This window comes from Lactuca serriola, chromosome 8 (genome assembly GCF_051521515.1).
Source record: "Lactuca serriola cultivar US96UC23 chromosome 8, Lser_US96UC23_V15, whole genome shotgun sequence".
Lineage (NCBI taxonomy): Eukaryota > Viridiplantae > Streptophyta > Magnoliopsida > Asterales > Asteraceae > Lactuca > Lactuca serriola.
In genome coordinates this window covers 55,120,242-55,141,486 of record NC_136415.1, presented here as the reverse complement: position 1 = coordinate 55,141,486, position 21,245 = coordinate 55,120,242, and the positions used below count along the sequence as shown (strand labels likewise).

General features: G+C 38.3%; 2 protein-coding genes across 2 annotated transcripts; both read left to right on the top strand.

Annotated features, from left to right (window-relative positions):
* The first annotated feature begins 7,824 nt into the window (after positions 1-7,824).
* LTA2 (2-oxoacid dehydrogenases acyltransferase family protein) lies at positions 7,825-10,277 on the top strand. The gene is made up of 6 exons (XM_079015390.1): positions 7,825-8,858; positions 8,994-9,185; positions 9,263-9,350; positions 9,457-9,527; positions 9,640-9,723; positions 9,829-10,277. The coding sequence occupies exons 1-6, from the start codon at positions 7,956-7,958 to the stop codon at positions 9,931-9,933; spliced, it is 1,443 nt and encodes a 480-aa protein (XP_078871516.1). The 5' UTR covers positions 7,825-7,955; the 3' UTR covers positions 9,934-10,277.
* A 365-nt stretch (positions 10,278-10,642) lies between these two features.
* On the top strand, positions 10,643-11,950 carry LOC145069475 (Copper transport protein family). Its single transcript, XM_079016403.1, has 3 exons — positions 10,643-10,876; positions 11,017-11,098; positions 11,635-11,950. The coding sequence occupies exons 1-3, from the start codon at positions 10,865-10,867 to the stop codon at positions 11,823-11,825; spliced, it is 285 nt and encodes a 94-aa protein (XP_078872529.1). The 5' UTR covers positions 10,643-10,864; the 3' UTR covers positions 11,826-11,950.
* Positions 11,951-21,245: the final 9,295 nt, after the last annotated feature.

Below are 21,245 nucleotides of genomic sequence, written 5' to 3'. Positions count from 1 at the left end.
GGCTAGGGATCTTCAGGAATTCATGATAATGTTGCCTGATATGTGATGCCTGTAGCCTAGGGTCACTTATGGGATGTTCTCAGTGTTCCTCTAGTGGTGAGGGTTGATAGTTGTTATGCATGTTTCCTAGGGTATTGTGGTAGTACTTCATACAAATATGGGTAGGTGTGGAAGGTAGTATGGGCCCGTACTACTGAAAGCACAGGACCCATACGCGTATCAGGGAAACCATGGTCTCTAGGGTAGAGTTGCGAGAGCTGGATCCCAGGATTTTGGGAAGTGTCTGAGATTGGTAGGGTGCCTTCAGTATGGAGATTTCGAGGCATGATGATAGTGGATCCGGACCAGGATCGGGAGCTGGAGAGCGAGTTCCGGGTGGATCGGTGCCGTCGGAGGTTATCGATCGGACGAGCACGAGCGAGCGGGATGCGAGGAATCGTAAGATCCTGCGTGAGGGGGGTTGCTGCATTGTTTCGGGCTGAGTTGCCGGAGTGGTTTGGGTCGATCAAGACCGCCATGATTGAGTATTTCGATGAGCGATATGCGGCTCTCGCAGAGACGGTTGTCGCGGCGGCTACAACGGTTGTAGCAGCGGCAAGAGGAGGAGCTAATCGGGGTTTTCAGTATCGGGACTTCTATTATAAGAAGCCTCCCACGTTCGATAGGGTTCAGGACCCGAGTGTTGCTATGAGATGGTTATCAGACGTGGAGGGGTATTTCTCCACGAGTTTGTGCCCTGCTGACCAGAGGGTGAGGTGTGCTCTGAACCGGTTGAAGCTCGGGGCGAAGGGTTGGTGGAGATTGACCACGAGGTCATTTTCCGATGCGCAGAGGGCTGCGGTTTCATGAGATCAATTCAGAGAGATGTTCAGTACTCGATATGTTCCGCGGGATGAAAAGGAGAGATTGGCGGAGAGATTGGCTCGGGAGTTCCTTGAGCTGAAGCAGGATTTGGAGTCGGTGACTGAGATCACCAGGATGTTTATGGAGAGGGCGATGTTTTGCCCTGAGTTCGCTTCGGAGCAGGCTCAGATGTCCCGATATCTGAGTATGCTCAAGGGGGATATCAGACAGTTCGTGTCTGCGTAGAGGTATGAGACCTTGTTGGAGTTGCAGGAGGCCGCCATGTGGCGAGAGTTAGAGGTTGAGTTGCAGTTGCGTGAGCTGAGGCAGGCCCCGATATAGTCGCAGTCGGCGCCGAAACGGTCCAGGACTGTAGATGTTAGAATGGGGGATCGGAGCGGCCACACTTGTGGGAAGTGTGGGAGGGATTACACCAGAGTTGCTGGTCCGGTGGTGCATGCCGCAAGTGCGGATTAGAGGGGCACTATGCGCGGGACTGTCGGCAGTCAGTGCCGATTCGGGATTCGAGGATTTGTTATCATTGACAGCAGATTGGAAATTTGAGGGTCAACTGTCCACAGCTTTCTGCAGGACCGGTGCAGGCTCTGGCATCGGCCACCTTGAGGAGTTCAGGAGGAGGACAGGATGGAGCGGAGCCCCAAGGGCTCAGGGTCGTGCTTATCTGCTTGCGAAAGAGGGAGACGGAGCAGTGCCGGAGGCAGCTGCGGGTATGATGCTTTCTTGATGTCTTGATTATCTTGCGTTGTTGTGGCGTATTGTTTGTGCTGATATCTGGTGTGGATTTCGATGCGGTATTTGTTGTTTCGCGGGTTTGGCGTGGTTATGGATTGGTGCTTCAGGTTTTCGCTTTGGCATTCGTCGTTCCCTGATGGGTTGGTATGGTTATAGTTTGGTGTTTTGGTGCCGGTAGCCTTGTGCGGTTTTCGATGCGGTATTCATCCTTTGGCAGGTTGTGGGTTGGTTACGGGTTATTGTTGGGTATTCCGTTGGTTATCGTTCGTGAGGGCTGTTAGTGGAGATGCGGCACTGGGTTGAAGGTCGGATATGATATGTGATATGTATGCTATATGTGGTAAGTTATTTGTTAGAGGTGTTTTGCTGAGGGTTACTTATGCTTGTGGGAAGCAGTCGGTGGGTAAATGTTCTCTCTGTGCAGGATTGTTCTGAAAAGTCGTTAATGACGATCGGTGGCAGTTAGTCAGTGCTTTAGTGGGGGAGAATTGGAGAATTCCCCGGGAGATCGATGAGTATGTGAGGGTGCTTAACTGTTGGGATTCAGCAGTGTTTGTCAGCTCAGAGTATAGGCCGACGAGAGCGAGTGTCGGATATGCGGGGCGGGATACAGACCTAGGGCATTTGATTGTGGAGGCCTGAGAGAAGGCCGGGATCAAGCTTGAGTAAGTAACCGGGGTTATGCGATCAGAGCATGTGTATGTTTGAGGTACGTGATGGGTTGTACTGCATTAATCCCACGGGGTTATGTTGTGCATGTTTCTAGAGCTGGAACTGGAAGGTTCCCAGAGTTAGAACCTGAGGGTTCGCAGAGTTTGGGTGTACGGACCCACAGAGATATAGCCTCGAGTGGCTAATATGTGTTATGAGAGTCGGTCCAGTCATGCTGGAGACTCAGTTGGTATTGTTGGATCGGTTTGAGATTTCGGATTGTGTATGTTGCAGTGTGGTTACATTGGAGGGTCTGGCCCCGGGTTAGTGATCTTGTTTAGCTGAGGCAGTGATTTTGATGAGTGGAGAGAGTGCATGGGATTGAGAGCCCCTGCAATGAGAACCAGAGTATGTGAATAGCGGTTACGCAAAAAGGGTGGTGTCGCTTAGAGCGAGCACCGTGACACTGGTTGGAGTGGCATTATGGCCAAGCGGGTTCCTTGGAAAAGGAAAAGTGAAAGGTGTGTAACTCCGAAGGGGAGTGCAAGTTCATGAAAGTGGAAGCAATAGAGTAGAGTTATGGTTAGAGTATTTCGAGTATGGCTTTGAGCATCGTGTTCGCGACAGCGAAGTAGGAACCCATCCGGGTTGGAGATGTCTGTTGAGGCTCAGAAGGGATGCAGGGGGAGAGAGAATCTTAAATTCTCGGTGTGATTCTGATTAGAGTGTAGGGTGGATGTAGTGGTTCATCTTGGGAGATGTTCGAGGATATCATCAATGTATTGGGTCTTCCAACCTGCGGGTGTTGGGGCTAGTTCAGCATGTGTATGTGATGGCAAGAGGAGAACTTGTGAGAGTTGCTCTGAGAGTGAGAATGGATCTCTCGGTCGGTCCGGAATGGACAAAGTGGGCTTTGGATCGGGGATCCGGTGGTTCATGGTTTCCTAACCCTTATGGGTCGAGTGATTGTTGAGATTTAGAGCAGAGTTACATCTTGGGTAATTTTCGGTTGCAGAGAGCGATGGACAGTACGGAGATCGGGCTTCAGTCGACAGAGCAGATTCAGCAGATGAGACAGAGGTCATTGACCGCCTAGAGCCGACAGGAAAGTTATGCAGACAGACGCCGGTCCGAGCTTGAGATTCAGGTCGGTGACTTCGTACTCCTGAAGGCCTCTCCTTGGAGAGGAGTGATTCGATTCGAGAAGAGGGGCAAGTTGGGGCCCCGGTATATTGGGCATTTTCATGTGATTGCGGGGGTAATCCTGAGGGTCTATCGGTTGGAGTTGCCCACGGATTTGAGACAAATCCACGATATTTTCATATGTCGCAATTGAGGAAGTATATAGCCGATGAGTTGGCAGTGGTTCCATTAGAAGACATTCAGTTGGATGCAAGCCTGAATTATGCCGAGAAGCCAGTGGTCATCAGAGAACGGAAGATCGAGGTTCTGAGGAATAAGGAGATACCTCTGGAGTTAGTTCAGTGGCAGCACCGGAGGGGATCGGAAATGAACTGTGATCTGGAACGTGATATGTGGGAGCAACATCCGGGGCTATTTTTTTCAGAGTGAGACTTCGAGGGCGAAGTTTAGTTCTAGTGGGGGAGAGTTGTAACAACCCGGAATTTCAAATATCGATATAACTATGATTTGGGGGTGTTTTGAGAAGGGACTCGGCGAGTTGGAGCCTAGACTCGCCGAGTAGGACCGCAGACTTGGTCGCGGGTTCGCGACTGGACTCAACGAGTCCAGATATGGACTCGGCGAGTCGACGCCGTTCAGCAGAAACCCTAGCCGTTTGGTTTTGGATCGTATATAACGCCTCTTAGGCCGTCATTGTCCGTCTTTTGGCCGACTGAGAAGAACCCTAAACGGCTGTGGGCATCTGGAGCAATATTGAAGGATATTAGGGCCTTGAAGGAATTGTTGTGCAAGGAGGAGAAGAGTTTTGGCTAAAGGAACAGCAAGGGATTCGAGTTCTGCGGGTTGGGGACTTAGAGAGTGCGTTATTCAGGTAATATTTCGGATCTTCTTCTGTTATGTAGATGTGTGCATGGATTTAGGGTTTATGGAACCCATTTGATGATTAGATGGATTAGTAACTTGTTATCCAAACGACTATAACCCTGTATTAGGACCTTAGAGGTCCAGAAGGTCCCATGCTTGTGTATTTCGGGACAATACTTATCGCAGGAAGCAGTTTGATCGACTGCATGGCATGGACTCGACGAGTCTGATGAACAGACTCGGCGAGTAGCTTGGAGATTGACTGGGACTCGTCGAGTTGTTCTTCAGACTCGGCGAGTTGAGTCGGGGTGGCCCCGCGATTCTTCCAGGAGGAACTCGTCGAGCAAAAAGGGGATACTCGACGTGTAGAAAAGGAATCTTAAGGAATCGGTGAGTCAAGGGCGAGTGGACTCAGAGTCGTTGAACTCGGCGAGTCTTGGGGTGACTCGGCGAGTTAGGTCGCGGGTTAAGTGAAGTTCTGAGTATGGGGACTCGGCGAGTCACAGGGTTGACTCGACGAGTAGGGTCAGTCAGGGGTTGACTTTGACCTTGTCTTTGATCAAGGATTGACCAGTGGTTCCAGGGGTATTTTGGTAATTGTTGTTATTGTTGAGTTCAGTGCATTGGTGGCTATCCAGAGGTGGAGATCGTATCAGTGATCGGAGCAGCTTGAGCTATCTGTTCAGTCGGCAGTTTCGAGGTGAGTTATCCTCACTATATCGCTAGGGTTTATGGCATCAATGCCAACCCTTTTATTGGATGGAAATCCGGGTAGTTGTCAGTTGTTATATGTTATGGGCCGGAAGGCAATATATGTTATGGGCCGAAAGGCATTACTATGTGGACCGAAAGGTCATGGCCTGGAAAGGCGTATGTATGCATTTAGTATGTTGAATGATTCATAGAGTAATGTTATGATAGCGACCGGCTAGACCGGTATCTTGTTAGAGTAATGCTATGATATGTGATCTGTTCATCGATTGTTGCCTATGAACTGCTATATGATTGTTTGTTATTTTATATATGCATTTTATGCTTGTGGGCCGGAAGGCGATATGTTATGGGCCGGAAGGCAATATGTTATGGGCCGGAAGGCGATTATGTTGTGTGATGGACCGGAAGGTCGGCGTGGGTAGGACCGGAAGGTTTACCCAGCAGGGACGGAAGTCCCCTGAGACACATGGACCGGAAGGTCAGGGCCTGGAAAGGCGTATATGTGGTTGGTATTCTGGGGGTATCTCACTAAGCTTTCGGGCTTACAGTTGTGGTTTTATGTTTCAGGTTCTCAAGAGACTGTGGCAAGGCAAAGGCGTGATCATACCGTTCCTCGCGTTGGTGTTTTATGATATGAACCTGGGAAATTACTCTGTTTAATAATGTATTGAAAACCTTTTTGCAACAATGTTAATAAAATGGGTGACTTTGAAGAGTTTTAATTGTTTTGAAATTTTGGATGTTACATCTCGCTTGCTTCTTGGCGACTTCTTCTTAGCAAGACATTTAGGGTAATCAAAGGGATGGAGTAACGAACTGGTAGCGAGGGCAGTGGCAAGGCTTAGCGCCTCCCACTCCTTTTAGTCTTATATTTCAAATGTACAATATGCAACAATTTACTTGATAGTTATGGCACCTTATATATTTTCTACCATAGTTTTAAATGGTCTAAGAAGTCCAGCTTGAGATCTAGATCCGTGTACATAAATGTCATTAAATTGGTGGACATTTACTCCAAATTTATATATGGAAGCAAAAGAAGGCATTTAATTTGTTTGATTCTTTGTTCTAGATCGATTTCAAGAAAGAAACATACATTCCTTTACAATTGAATTAGTAATTGTCTATGTGTCAACCAAATTGCCGCATAAATTGCATATCACTTAATTAAATGCCACATCAACATTCAAGAATGAAATCGGTGGAAGCTAACATATGAAATAAAATGGTTAATTTAAAGAAAAAAAAATACAAGTTGGGAATATCTTAATTGGCTAACAAATTGTTTAACAATAACTTAATAACAAGGAGGTCTGGAGTTCTATCACAAAAATATACTAACCCGCCGTTCTAAAAAATATCAAAAAAAAATGAAATCTGGGTAATTAAACCACAAAACATCCAAAAATATAATTGTATTATTCGTAGTTTGTCATTACATATTCTTTAACATCAATGTTATTTAGATCGGAATTTTAATTGTAAGATCGTGATACTTTTACGATTATACAAACAAAAAATTTATCATGATTCCAGTAAGACAATTTAAGCAAGATGGAACCTATAATCATATGATCCAATGTAAAATCAAAGGGTTGTACAATAATCCTTTAACCCTTTTTATGATATAGTGATATGGTTCTTAGTGTCTAAAAGTGTAAACTCTAAAATCTTTTCTACAAAATTGATATCTCATGCCACTTCAAAAATCCAATACAATATCTATAAAATTTGTCCATTCAACTTCATATCAAGCATCATATTGTAAACTCGCAACTTCATTAATTCGTCTCAAAATCATAATGATGTCGCTACATGCAAATTCTTCTATTTGTTTTTTTTGGTTAAAATGTTTTTTTTTTCTAGTTAACCTATCATAAGGAGGCTACAATCAACGGAGAGTATAGTCAATGATGATTGATGGTAAGAGAAAGAAATGACATCCTTGAAAGAAGTTGAAGGATAGTATGAGGCTTGACATGGAGAAACTTGCTCTTACATAATACATGACCTCATATAAATATGGTGTGGATGTGTAACATTAGGGTTGATGGATAGTCTCACCACTATGCCACTATGTATGTATTTGTTTTTTTTTTTGTTTTTTTATATTTATTGTTGAAAAAGATTTATGCTCTTATGTTAGTTTATGCTTATCCATGTATCGTTTTACTACTCTCTATTCAATACCCTCTGTATTTTCTCCATTTGCAGGTTCTCATATCCGTACACTTCTTTCCGAAGTACCATGTATATGTCTACTGCATAGTATGACTTACTTTACCCTTGTTTGCTCTTTTTACAGATTTTCTTTATTCGTATATCGGTGGTCATATAATGATAGTCGCTCTTCTGTCTACAGAGTTGTCTACGGAGAGTTGATTGTTGATTTAATGGGATTCTCTTGGTCTATAGTTGGCATTAGTATTAGGATTAAAAGAATTCTGCTACATCCACATAAGAACAACACATGTTTGTCAAACTTGTAATAATGTTCATAACCACATCAATATCTTATGTAAAGCCAAGTCTTTAAATTTTACCTTTAAAATTAAGAGATTTTTTTTATTTCAGCTATAACAACTGCATATAGACTTATTGCTAACGTATCAATAACGGTTATAACATATCAAAGTCCCAAAGTCACATTATCTTTCCACCATAATCCGATCATATGGTTACAATTTTATAAAGTGAAAAACAATACTAAGTAAAATATTTGATTTTTAAAACAATGTTTAAGGTATAGTTATAGTTTTTTTAAGTGAAGGAAACAAATAGCAAATTTAGAAGAAATGTGTTTAGTTGTGGGAGTAGAGTAGACCAACGAACTCGGATGACATGGCCAATGTTTGGGCGATGTTTACAGTGTTCCCTCTTCCTCATATCCTCGTCTTCTCCGCCTCATTCTCTTTCCATTCCTATATCTCTCTCCCCGATTTTCTCATTTCACCCTCAAATCCATCCTCTCCATATCCCTCTCTACAATGTCTTCTTCACTTCTGCAAGCCAGGGCTTCCCCATCACTCTCTTTCTCTTCATCCATCTCCGCAGCCAACACCCAATGGCGCTTTACCTCCTCACCCGCCGTTACATTCACTCGCCGCACAAGGAATTACACCGTTCGTGCTAAAATCAGAGAGATCTTCATGCCTGCACTCAGCTCCACCATGACTGAGGGCAAGATCGTCTCATGGATCAAGTCCGAAGGGGATGTTCTCTCCAAAGGTGAGTCTGTTGTCGTTGTTGAATCTGATAAAGCTGATATGGATGTTGAAACCTTCTATGATGGAATTCTTGCCGCTATTGTTGTTCCTGAGGGTGAGTCGGCTCCAGTTGGCGCTCCGATCGGTTTGTTAGCGGAGACTGAAGCGGAAATTGAAGAAGCTAAGGCGAAAGCCGCTAGTGCTGGTAGTTCTGCTCCGTCGATTCCTGCTGCTTCCGCTCCTTCTCCTCCTCCGCCTCCTCCGGCTCCGGTTGCTGCTCCTTCTACACCAGCTGCGGCTCCTGTTGCGGCGGATGGATCGAGGAAGATTGTTTCGACACCATTTGCGAAGAAGCTGGCGAAACAGCATAAGGTCGATATAAACAAGGTAATTGGGACTGGGCCATTTGGGAGGATTACTCCGGCGGATGTTGAAGCTGCTGCCGGAATCAAACCTGCGAAATCCTCGCCTGCCACTGCAACCGCCACCGCTCCTTCTGCTCCTCCTCCTGCTGCTCCGGCTAAATCATCACCAACATTTGCTGAAATTCCCGGGGCTACGATCGTTCCATTTACCACAATGCAAGCTGCTGTGTCAAAGAACATGATTGAGAGCTTGTCTGTGCCAACATTCCGTGTTGGTTACCCGATTATCACTGATGCTCTTGATGCTCTATATGAGAAGGTCAAATTCATGTTTACCTATCTCTTACTGAAATCTGATCATACTCATACTAATCATATACTCTCACAGTTCGATTGAACATTTGACCTATAATATTCCTAAATTTAACTTGTTTGTTGGTGGATGGATCTTCAGGTTAAGCCCAAGGGTGTTACCATGACTGCTTTGCTAGCAAAGGCTGCTGCCATGGCCCTTGTTCAGCATCCTGTGGTCAATGCAAGTTGCAAAGATGGAAAGAGTTTTACTTATAACAACAGCATCAATATTGCAGTAGCTGTGGCTATCAATGGTGGTTTAATCACCCCTGTTCTCCAAGATGCTGACAAGGTATGCATTGGATCTTAAGTCTTTTTATTCCTAGCAAACATAGACAGAAATCCTTCATTCTTTTTGCTTTCTTGTAGTTGGATCTTTATCTGTTATCCCAAAAATGGAAGGAGCTTGTGGAGAAAGCAAGATCCAAACAACTTCAGCCCCATGAATACAACTCAGGTAAACCACTAAACCATATAAGTTTCTCATTGTAATTATATCCTCTTTCTTTTCAAGATTTTATGGATGAAATAGTATTTATTGACATATGCCATTTTGATTGCAGGGACTTTTACACTTTCAAACTTAGGCATGTTTGGAGTGGATCGATTTGATGCTATTCTTCCTCCTGGACAGGTATGTGTTAAAAAAAAAAGCTTGATTTTAGTCAATTTATGAAATCTTTATCTGTGTAAGTTTTATATTATTTAGGTCATATTGAAATTTTGAAATGTTTGATTTGTTGCAGGGCGCTATTATGGCTGTTGGAGCTTCAAAGCCTACTGCTGTTGCTGATAAAGATGGATATTTCAGTGTGAAAAATCAAATGATGGTGAGTTTTATTTTTTGTATATTAAATAATGTTTTTTGGAATCTTTATTAAATTCGTTTTTTAAGAAATTCATGATGTTATTATTATTATTATAATCTTTTTCAGGTAAATGTTACTGCTGATCACAGAATTGTATATGGAGCAGATTTGGCTGCTTTCCTTAAAACATTTGCAAAGATTGTTCAAGAACCAGACATCTTGACAATGTAAAATGTTGTTCCAACTTTTTATCCTTAACAACAACAACAATTACATGATATGATCTTGCAGCTAAGAAACTTGGTTTGCAGAGGTGGCGTTATTATTCGGTTTCTAGCACATGTTGTAGCTCCATTTTTCTTTTTTCTTTTTTGTCATTTTCGGATATTCTTTGAGGTGGTTTTTGAACAGGGTTAATAAAGTCTTTTCACAACAAAGAAAATTGATATGGTATTTTGTCTAGTGCTTAGGATTGAGAAACTGGTTTTTTTTTTTTTCTCTGGTTTGGATTATGCTCCTTTCAATGGAGTAATTGGTTGGAGTTGTTAGAAATCAAGTTTATTGGTTTGAAAGAATTTGCATGAATCAATTATTCTAATGGTTATTGAGTGATTAAAATATTTTGAATTGAAAACTTAATCAAACACATAACTATATTCATATGAATTGAGAAACAGGTATTTGGAAAAAAGAGAAACTTTGGTATTTTGAAATTCTAACAACCCAATATATTCATATGTTATGCACAACTAAAGATATATCCTCTTAAACCATTTCAAAATAACATGTAACGTAAATATAAATACCCCACTTGGAATTTGCATAAAATTAAACCATGTCAATCCTTATGACAAAGCTTATTAGTTATTATTCCACATAATGATTTAGCAAAGAAACTTAATATGCTTTCCCTAACATGACATCAAGTAGTCCAAAAGTAACCCCTAAATTGTTGAGAAAGGTGACTTAACCTACTCATCTTTCTTTTCATCAAGTTTTCCATCCTCATTCATTCAGTATTCAACCTTAAAAACATCATGATTTCCATATCTATGCAAAAACAACCCCAACATACATAATATAAACAATTTGTTTACCATATATTTTTATTGTATTCACGTCATTGATATTACTCGTAGCAAAAAAAAAATCTCAATAAGTCATGGAAGGACAGGCAAGCATCAAATTGTTATTTACTTATTTATTTATTTATGACATTGAGCAATGAATTGTTTTTGTGACTAAATAACATTTTATTATTTATTTTGTTGGTAAATCATTGTCATTTTTTTGGTTGTGTGAGAAATTCCATAGGTATGTTGCATGGTGATGAGGATCAACCTTGACTGCAACTCTTGTTGCAGAAAAATGAGGAGAAACATCTTAAACATGAAAGGTAAAGATTTGTTTGTTAACCATGACAATATTTATTTTGGTGAAATTAACTTTTAAAATATATTTTTACAAGTTTTTTTATGATTAATAATGTGTATACATAGTTTTATTAAACAAAATCATAACACAACAATCACATATATAAATTTAAAAAAAATGTTGTTCGTTTCTTTTATTTGTATTATATTTATAAAAAAAAAAATCAACCTAAAGAAAATCAAGTCGTGTCCTCAACAAAATATGTTTAAGTGATCATCTTTTGTGTTATGTTTTAAGAAAACATACACAAACAAATACAACTAAATTTTTTTAATTAATTTTGTTTGGGACCATACAGTTTTAAGAAAACATACACAAACAAATACAAACTAAAAGGAAACATTGCCTTTTTTGGACAACCCAAATAGAAGATATTAATTGTAGTTTCTTAACATGGAGAGAATATGCATGAGGTTTAAACTTAAAACAACAATATTAATTATCATAAAAAGAAAGATAACAAATGTACTAACATTTTTCTTCTTTTATTTTTCAAAGAAATAGAGAAACACTTGATAGAAAAACAACAAAACAGGGTTAGCATTTGCGGGAGGTTTAAACCATCAGATGTTGCTATAAAATTAAGGAAAAAGATGAATCGTAGAGTTGAAATTCTTGAAATCGAGGAGCTGACTACTCATTATGAAGCACAACATGAACATTCAATCATAAATCATTACAAATACTAATTTATGTATCAAAGTTATAATCATGACAAACGTGTATTCATGGTGTAAATATTTACATGTAAATAATCTTTCAAATTTTCTTTTCTTCAATCATTGTGAAGAATCCTTGGTGAAGATATGCATAATACTTGGCATATTTACTTGTAGACACCCTACATCGATAGTTATTTGGATGTTATCGTATTTCTTTAGAACACTAATAACGATCTACAAAAAACAGTTAAGGTTTTATTACTGACTAAAAATTGAATTACAGAAAAAAACGTAAATAAACTCTCTCTCTCTCTCTCTCTCTCTCTCTATATATATATATATATATATATATATATATATATATATATATATATATATATATATATATATATATATATATATATATGGAAAATAAATAATTAGGGCAACACATATTTGAACCAATGAAAACATGACAACACATCACTTCCACAATACATTACTTGTGAAGAAAAAAATGGACACGTGTCATTTGATTATTGGTTCCAGTAGATGTTGCCTTAGTTATTTGTTTTCCATAGAACTCATTCATATATATATATATATATATATATATATATATATATATATATATATATATATATATATATATATATATATATATATATATATATATATATATATATATATATATATATATATATATGGTTAGGTTCATTTGAGACCACTTATATTTTGTGAGACCGTGAGACGCATTTGTTTATTTTTTTTTATTTTTTTTTATTTTTTTTAGTTAATTCATGTTCCGAAAATAATATTTAAAAAAAGAATTTTTTGATTTTTCCATTTATTTTGCATTTTAAAATTATTTTTAGAATATGTACAGTGTAATATTCTATTTAGAATATTTCACGTACTTTTCAAAAAAAATAGAATTTTTTTTTATTTTTTTTTTTAGTTAATTCAAGTTCCGAAAATAATATTTAAAAAAAGAATTTTTAGATTTTTCCATTTATTTTGCATTTTAAAATTATTTTTTAGAATATGTCAGTGAAATATTCTATTTAGAATATTTCACGTATTTTTCAAAAAAAACGGATTTTTTTTTTATTTTTTTTAATATTTTTTTTAGTTAATTCAAGTTCCGAAAATAACATTTAAAAAAAGAATTTTTGGATTTTTCTATTTATTTTGCATTTTAAAATTATTTTTAGATTTGGTCTCACGGTCTCACAAAATTAGAATGGTCTCAAATGAACCTGAACCTATATATATATATATATATATATATATATATATATATATATATATATATATATATATATATATATATATATATATATATATATATATATATATATATATATATATATATATATATATATATAACCCAACTAAAAAAACAAGTCCAAAAACCCAACATTTAATCATGCTGACACATAATATATACATAGCATATTTTCTCGTACAAACCCTACATCGATGGTGATTTGGTTGTTGTTCGCATTTCGTTTCTCGATTAACTTGATCATATGCGAGTGCCTTATATTACATTGTGAAAAAAAAAGGAAAATAACAAAAAAATCATTAAGTTTACCTCAAAATTTTAATTTGACATTACTTTTTTTTATGTCAAATTTGACATTGTGTTATCTAATTTGCTATGATTTTGACCACTTAATCGGTCAAACCGGTTGCCTATTGATATGACATTATGACATGTTAGTTTTAACGACCTGACATGCCAACATGTCAAAATTGAAAAAAAAGAAAATGTTACAAAATACACTAAATTTTCAAAAAAAATTTCAATTTTGACATTAGGTTTTCTTTTTTTATTTTTTCAAAATTTTGACATTCAGTTTTTCTGTTTAAAATCGAATATTATTTTTTCAATTTTGTTTAGTTTTGATGATGTGACACTTCATTTTTTGTTCCAAATTAGACACTATTTTTTTGTTTCATTTGAAATTGTGTGTGTGGATATATATATATATATATATATATATATATATATATATATATATATATATATATATATATATATAAAAGAAAAAGTTCAATAGAGAACCATAATTATTGGTTCTTCAAGGAACCAAATTTTTTTTTCAAATTCTAGAGCTTATTCTTTATCGGAAAAAAATATAAAAATATCTTCATATATTAACATTGTGAATGTGAAAAATATTTTTCGGATTCACCGTGTGAATCCGGATTCACATTGTGAATTTTCAAATATTCACATTGTGAATTTGATGAAAAAAAAATTGAATTTGATATCATCGAAAAAATGATAAAAAGTTATGAATTTCTGCATTTTTAGTTTTTTTTTTTGATAAAAAATATGTTCTAAAAGTTGAAAAAAAATTTATTCCTTGCTGTGTGTGTATATATATATATATATATATATATATATATATATATATATATATAATTTTTTTTTCATTTAAAAACCACATTTTGTATAAATATAAGGTTTTTACATTTAAACCATTATGTTGTATATAAATATGTATTAATTATATTATAACCGTAATTCACTATTGTAATATTAAATGAAGAAGAATTATATCTGCAAAAACCAAAAAATCATAACTATATATAATGATCAAATTTGTTTATCTAATTGTGCACTCCACATCTCCAAACTTATTAATTTAAAGTTGCGTATTTAATATAAAATACGGTTATAATCAGTGTTGTAAAACTCGCCAAGTTGTCCGATTACTCATCCGAGTACTCGCTACTTGGCCCCTTACCGAGGCGAGTTGCAGAATCTCGAGTACTCCCCGATCTGCCCTTTACTGAACTAAGCGGTGTTGTAAAACCCGGTCAACTCAGTGATTAATATATATAATATACTTAATGATTTATTATTTAACACACACATGTGACTATTACTACATATATATATATATATATATATATATATATATATATATATATATATATATATGTGTGTGTGTGTGTGTGTGTGTGTGTGTGTGTTTGTGTGTGTGTGTGTATTCATTATGCGTTTTTCTGTTTTTGTGTATTCATATGTATCTAATTTCGTTATATATTTCAATCAAATTTTGATTTTAACTTATGATTTTGACATATATAATTTCTCTAAAAATATTTCAACATGAATTACCGAATCCGAGTACTCCCGAGTACTCGCTACTCGGTAATCGTCCGAACAGGTATCGAGTAACGAGTTTTACAACCTTGGTTATAATATAACTAAAACATATTTATACATAACATTATAATTTGAATGTTGAAAAAAAAACATTGCATTTATACAAAAATGTGGTTTTCAAATGAAAAAAAAAGTTATATGGTTTCAAATGGAAAACGGACAATATTTAACAAAATGGAAAAAATGATATTCGATTTGGAAGAAAGAATGAAGTGTCAAAAAAAAAAAAAAAAAAAAAAAAAAAAAAAAAAAATTAAACTTAGTGTCAAAATTGAAAAAAATAAAAACTAGTGTTTTGTGTGAAAAAAATCAATTCTGACATATCAGCATGTCATGCTAGTATGTTACGTCAACAAAAATGACACGCCATCATGTCAAGTCCGTAGGCAATCGGTTTAACCGGTCAAGTAGTCAGAATTGTAACAAATTAGAAAACACAGTGTCAAATTTGAGACAAAAAAACCGCAATATCAAGTTAGAATTTTAGTGTAAACTTAATGATTTTTGTGCTACTTTCCCAAAAAAATCTTTATAAATCAATCACAGGCAATACCACATACTCTAATGAAATAAAATGCAAGATAAATCTATAAACGATTACCATTTAGTATTTTATGTTGTCCTTAAGATTCAAGTTTGAGTAACGACAAACTGTGACATCCCCAATTTCACGGCCAGAAAAGACCGATTTTGTTTATGCTTGTTTGAAAATCAGAGTAATATTTTACATAAAAGTGTTGCGGAATTTGTTCCAAAAATAAAAATATGATAAAGATTTATCAAAGCATTTCCGTAGAAATGTATTTCATTAAAAAGACTCGGGATGTCATGTTCGATATAGATCAAAAGCATAAACAATACATTATAAGCCTTACAACAATTATTTACAACTATTGGCCTATAATCCAAAAATCCCTCATCATCATCCAAATTATGCTCTGGGTCCACCACCTGTAAAACAAAAAGTTGAGTGGGTCAGGCTTGGGAGCCTGATGAGCATATAGGGTTTTCAACCCACAAATAATAATAAATTTATTAATTTCATCGATCAACAATAAATTTATTAATTTTATCAAACCAACAATAACCCTGATTACTCATTCCCGTTATCCTCACTTTACGTCCCTAAACACCTATACAAGGGACCTAGTCTAAGGATTTTATCATCGGGATGGACTTTACTGCTAAGAGGATTCCTCAACCATATATGTCCGTAAGGCAACCATGAGGGGGATGGAGTACACCGGTGAACATCAAGCCCACAAACACCTACATGTTGCGAGCCTGCTAGCGTTCCACTAGACTGTCTAGAAGGGTCCGTCGTCGTCATCCATACTCCGCTAGATGACTGGAACAACAACAACATCGAGGCCTCTCATCATTTTAACACACATCAACTATTTCATCTACCCATGTTTTACTCAACATATTTGTAGATAAAAATACATATACAGTTTATAACTTGTATAAAACATGTATTCAACAGTCATCTCAAATAAACAATCAATATAATTACACATAGCACGTATTTTATAGAAAATACTTCATATCTATGTGTAAGAAGAAAGTGACTATACACTCACTTGATTTGATGATAATCGGGCAGCAATTCGTTCCCTAAAATGATCGTTTCTGATAAAACCAGGAGTTTTATTGAGAAACCGGGCTCTGCGAGGGTTGGAGCTTCAAAACCGAAAAGATAAAAATTTTCGGGTCTTCGGGCACTTCGGGACGTATTTCGGGCTTTAAAAATGATATCGGGGCTTTGAGAAAAGTCAAAATAGTCAATATATGGAGAGAGGGGTGAAAAATGCTAATTTTCTAATTCTAGTCGGCAAATCTCGCAACAGGCTGCGAGGCTCGAACACGGAGGGGAGACGTGGCTCAGATGCGAGAGATTGAGAAGCGAACATGCGTCGGAAGCAGCGAAGGCCAGCGAGGCTCGGAAGGACCACCGATGCGAGGCACATCGGTCTTCTATTGGACCTCGGCTTCGGGCCTATCAGAAGCTAACATGGAGAAGGCACGTGTCGGTCTCGGATTTGGCCACAACTCGGTGACGCGGCAGCTTTGGACACGAGGCGAGGGTGACGTGGCTGCTTCTTATCCGGAAGCTTGATTGGTTGATTGGGTTGGTGTTCTGCAGCTTCGCGCTAGGTGACCATCCTGGCCACAGTTTTTACAAAACTTTTACGACAGGGACCGGGGATACGATGGTGGTAACTGCACCTGTTGCACCACGGAAAAAGACCAGCATATCCAGTGGTAGGTGCTTGAGCTGAAGAACCGATGACAGAAACAACAGTAGGGGTAGTAGCAGCATGGACTGCCGCTGTTTGCTGCTTCTTCCAGGAGTTTTATTGAGAAACCGGGCTCTGCGAGGGTTGGAGCTTCAAAACCGAAAAGATAAAAATTTTCGGGTCTTCGGGCACTTCGGGACGTATTTCGGGCTTTAAAAATGATATCGGGGCTTTGAGAAAAGTCAAAATAGTCAATATATGGAGAGAGGGGTGAAAAATGCTAATTTTCTAATTCTAGTCGGCAAATCTCGCAACAGGCTGCGAGGCTCGAACACGGAGGGGAGACGTGGCTCAGATGCGAGAGATTGAGAAGCGAACATGCGTCGGAAGCAGCGAAGGCCAGCGAGGCTCGGAAGGACCACCGATGCGAGGCACATCGGTCTTCTATTGGACCTCGGCTTCGGGCCTATCAGAAGCTAACATGGAGAAGGCACGTGTCGGTCTCGGATTTGGCCACAACTCGGTGACGCGGCAGCTTTGGACACGAGGCGAGGGTGACGTGGCTGCTTCTTATCCGGAAGCTTGATTGGTTGATTGGGTTGGTGTTCTGCAGCTTCGCGCTAGGTGACCATCCTGGCCACAGTTTTTACAAAACTTTTCACGACAGGGACCGGGGATACGATGGTGGTAACTGCACCTGTTGCACCACGGAAAAAGACCAGCATATCCAGTGGTAGGTGCTTGAGCTGAAGAACCGATGACAGAAACAACAGTAGGGGTAGTAGCAGCATGGACTGCCGCTGTTTGCTGCTTCTTCGAGGACTCCTGTGAAGACTGACTCTTCTTCTTCTTCCAAAACTTTCTTTTCTCACCACTTCTCTCTGTCGGCTCAGGAGTGGTGGCTGCTTCCTCTAGGTCATCACTATGGTCGATCAGGATTTGCGCTAGGCATTTGGCGCTGTCGTATGTGTCTGGTTTTGCAGCTAATACATTACCCTTGGTTGGCCGGGTCAACCCCCATACGAACCTCTCAATCTTTTTGCTTTCCGGAGTAACCATTCCCGGACAAAGAAGCGCCAAGTTGTCAAACCTCGAAGTGTAAGCGGCGATATCGGAACCCATCTTCAGGTTCCAGAGTTCATGCTCCAGCTTCTGCATTTCGCCCCGAAGGCAGTACTCCGCAAGTAGAAACTCCTTCATGACTTCCCAACCCATAGCATTGGCTACAGGTAGGGTTAAGGATTTGACTCGGCCGTTCCACCAAGTCAAAGCTTTATCGGTGAACGTGCAAGCGGCGAATTTTACCTTGTCGGATTCTGAACAGGCACAAATTTTGAAGATAGATTCGATTTTCTCTAACCACCGAGTTAGGGAAATGACACCTCCTGTGCCATCGAAGGACGTGGGTTTCGCGTTCATAAAGTCCTTGTAGGAACACTCCTTCCGGTGTCCCTAGCTACCTTCCTGGTTTTGGGGCTGAGTATCACCTCCTTGCCCACCTGAACCACAGAGGTTCATTTGTGATATGGTAGCAGCCACAGCAGCGTTGACAGCTGCTTGAAACATGACGAGATCAAATGGAGGGGGAGGTGGTGGCGGAGCAGGATTGTTGTTCTTTGAGCTGGGTCTTTTCCTTGGATGCATCTTGATCTATAATAGCCAGGAAAGAGAGGATCGTAAGTCCTCTAATTTGAATCAAGAGATATGGAACAAGAGATATCTCTTTATGACAGATATAAAGATCTAGTAAGCGATAAAACAGGAAAAGTTATCAAAGCAGATAAACTATTGCTAAGGAAGGAATGAGTAGCGGCACTCGGAATGAGTTTCTACAATGTACTCGGCTGCGGCTAAAATACTCCCATAGTATTTTATGTTTCGTTGTGTCGATGAATCATTGTTTGGATATTAGGTAAGTTTTAGGCATGTTGCACACCACAGTCACTTCCAAGCACATGTTGGCCGTGTCTCGAATGAATATAGTTGATCAGACTATATTGACCCTAGACACGACTACATAACTGCCCAGGTTTAACCGCAGCACACAACACCCAATTACTTATGTTTTGTTCTACTCGTAGTTACGGTTCCTAGCGGTTAGGTATACTTGTATACTTTTGAAAATACTTATATTTTAAAGTATATTTTTAGTTCAGAGCACTTCGGCCCCTTAGTGTTTATAGTCTTATACCATGTAAGATTTGGTATACTAGTTCACTATAAACAAGGGCTCTGATACCAATCTGTCACACCCCAAAACCAATGGCGAAAACGTTCCGGGGCGGAGGACGTCATGTAGTATCGCAACCAATATACATAGTAAGCGTAGTAAACACAACCATTACATTACATAGAAATATTTACATTGTCTGAAAACAAAGTGTTACAAGAGTTATACATACATATATATATATATATATATATATATATATATATATATATCATATGAACAAAAGTTAAGACGAGTCTTCTATACGCTCCGTCTTCTCCAAAAGATCGTTGTGTACCTGTCTAATGTAGACCTGAGAACACAAGCAGTTTGAAAATCAGCATAAATCTGGTGAGTTCATAAGCGGTTTATTTTCGTAAAAGAACAATTTTCCTTTGGTTTTTCTGAAAAAGTCGTTATCCAAGAAAATCCCATATTTTCTTATAAGCAAGTTTAGTTATCCGCTTGTTACACAGTTAAGTGAAGTTTGGTTATCCGTTTATTACACAATCAAGTTAGGAACAGTTCGTAATCCAAGAAAATCCCATATTTTCTTATATGTAAGTTTGGTGATTCGTTTATTCTATAGTTTGGTTATGAACAGTTTGTTATCCCAGGAAAAACCCTTATTTTCCTAAAAGTCGTGGTTCGTTTCTTGGTTCGGAATGCAATGTATTAGTATCTATCATACTTATAGTATTAGATAAGTATTCTAAAGCCTGGTTATCCTATACACGAATGTTGAATATCTACTATACTTATTCGAAATTTTGAATCTTTGGAGACACTCAGAGACGTACACTAGCTGTATATTCGAAGTTCTGGTGACATCTAAAGGCGTGTTTTAGACGTATTTCTGAAGCTCTGTCAACATCCAAAGGCGTATGTTTTCGAAACTCTGCCGATATCCAAAGGCGTACTTTCGAATTATTTCCGAAACTCTGGTGACAGTCAAGGCGTACACTAGTTGTATCTCCGAAGTCTTGGTGCCATCTAAAGGCGTGCCCTAGCTTTACTTTCGAAGTTCTGGTACTATCCGGAGGCGTATTGTATTAGTAGTAACCTTAATTTATGATTAGCATTAATCTTTCGTAAAATTATAAAATGAAACATAGATTATAACATTTTATAAAGAAATTTGCAATTAGTATGAAAGCTAACTCTGCAAGTCAAATTGTTGGTTAATATGGTTTTCGATATTAAAAGCATACAAAATATGAACATTTGAACTGAAATAATAAGTTTGAGTACAAGATTTCCTTGTACTTTTTCTTGTATTCCCCCCCTGAAAACAATTAAAAAACATGGAAAAATGAGTAGGGGTATGAACTCACCAATCGAGGAATGTGTCGGTTTGGATGCTAAACGTCGGTTCGGGGCTTGAAAACGCGCGAGGTTCCTATGTAATATGAAGATATACATAATTGTATCTAATTAGACCTTGAACTACTATTTAGAATAGAATATACACTCCGAGGCACGAAAACACTTTATTTCAAGTGTTAGGAGTGACCCGGGTAGCATCTAAGGGTGTGTATGGCTTGAATATGGAGTTTGCTCTTCAAGAGTAAACTCCTAATGGAGTTTTTGGCCCAAATGACCAACTCCCCATGCGTTTAAGGCCGTAAACTCATGGTGGGGGTGTTCTTGGGTACCTAATGGTCTTACAACTCTTGTGGGGTAATGTTAGGCTTGGTTTTAAGGCATTGGAAGGTAATGTGAACATCGTAAGGACCATTTGAGGAGTTTACTACAGTAAACTAGGAGTTTACGGCCGTAAACTCTTATGTACCAAGTCTTAATGTGTTTTGGTGGTCCTAGGTCAATTACAAGAG

Bases quoted from the DNA above. Each gene is read 5' to 3' on its own strand.
- LTA2 (XM_079015390.1), top strand. From the start codon at position 7,956: ATGTCTTCTTCACTTCTGCAAGCCAGGGCTTCCCCATCACTCTCTTTC. The intron at 9,351-9,456 runs GTAAACCACTAA...TTTTGATTGCAG, and splicing joins GCCCCATGAATACAACTCAG to GGACTTTTACACTTTCAAAC. The intron at 9,528-9,639 runs GTATGTGTTAAA...GATTTGTTGCAG, and splicing joins CTATTCTTCCTCCTGGACAG to GGCGCTATTATGGCTGTTGG.
- LOC145069475 (XM_079016403.1), top strand. The intron at 11,099-11,634 runs GTAAAGATTTGT...TATTTTTCAAAG, and splicing joins AAACATCTTAAACATGAAAG to AAATAGAGAAACACTTGATA.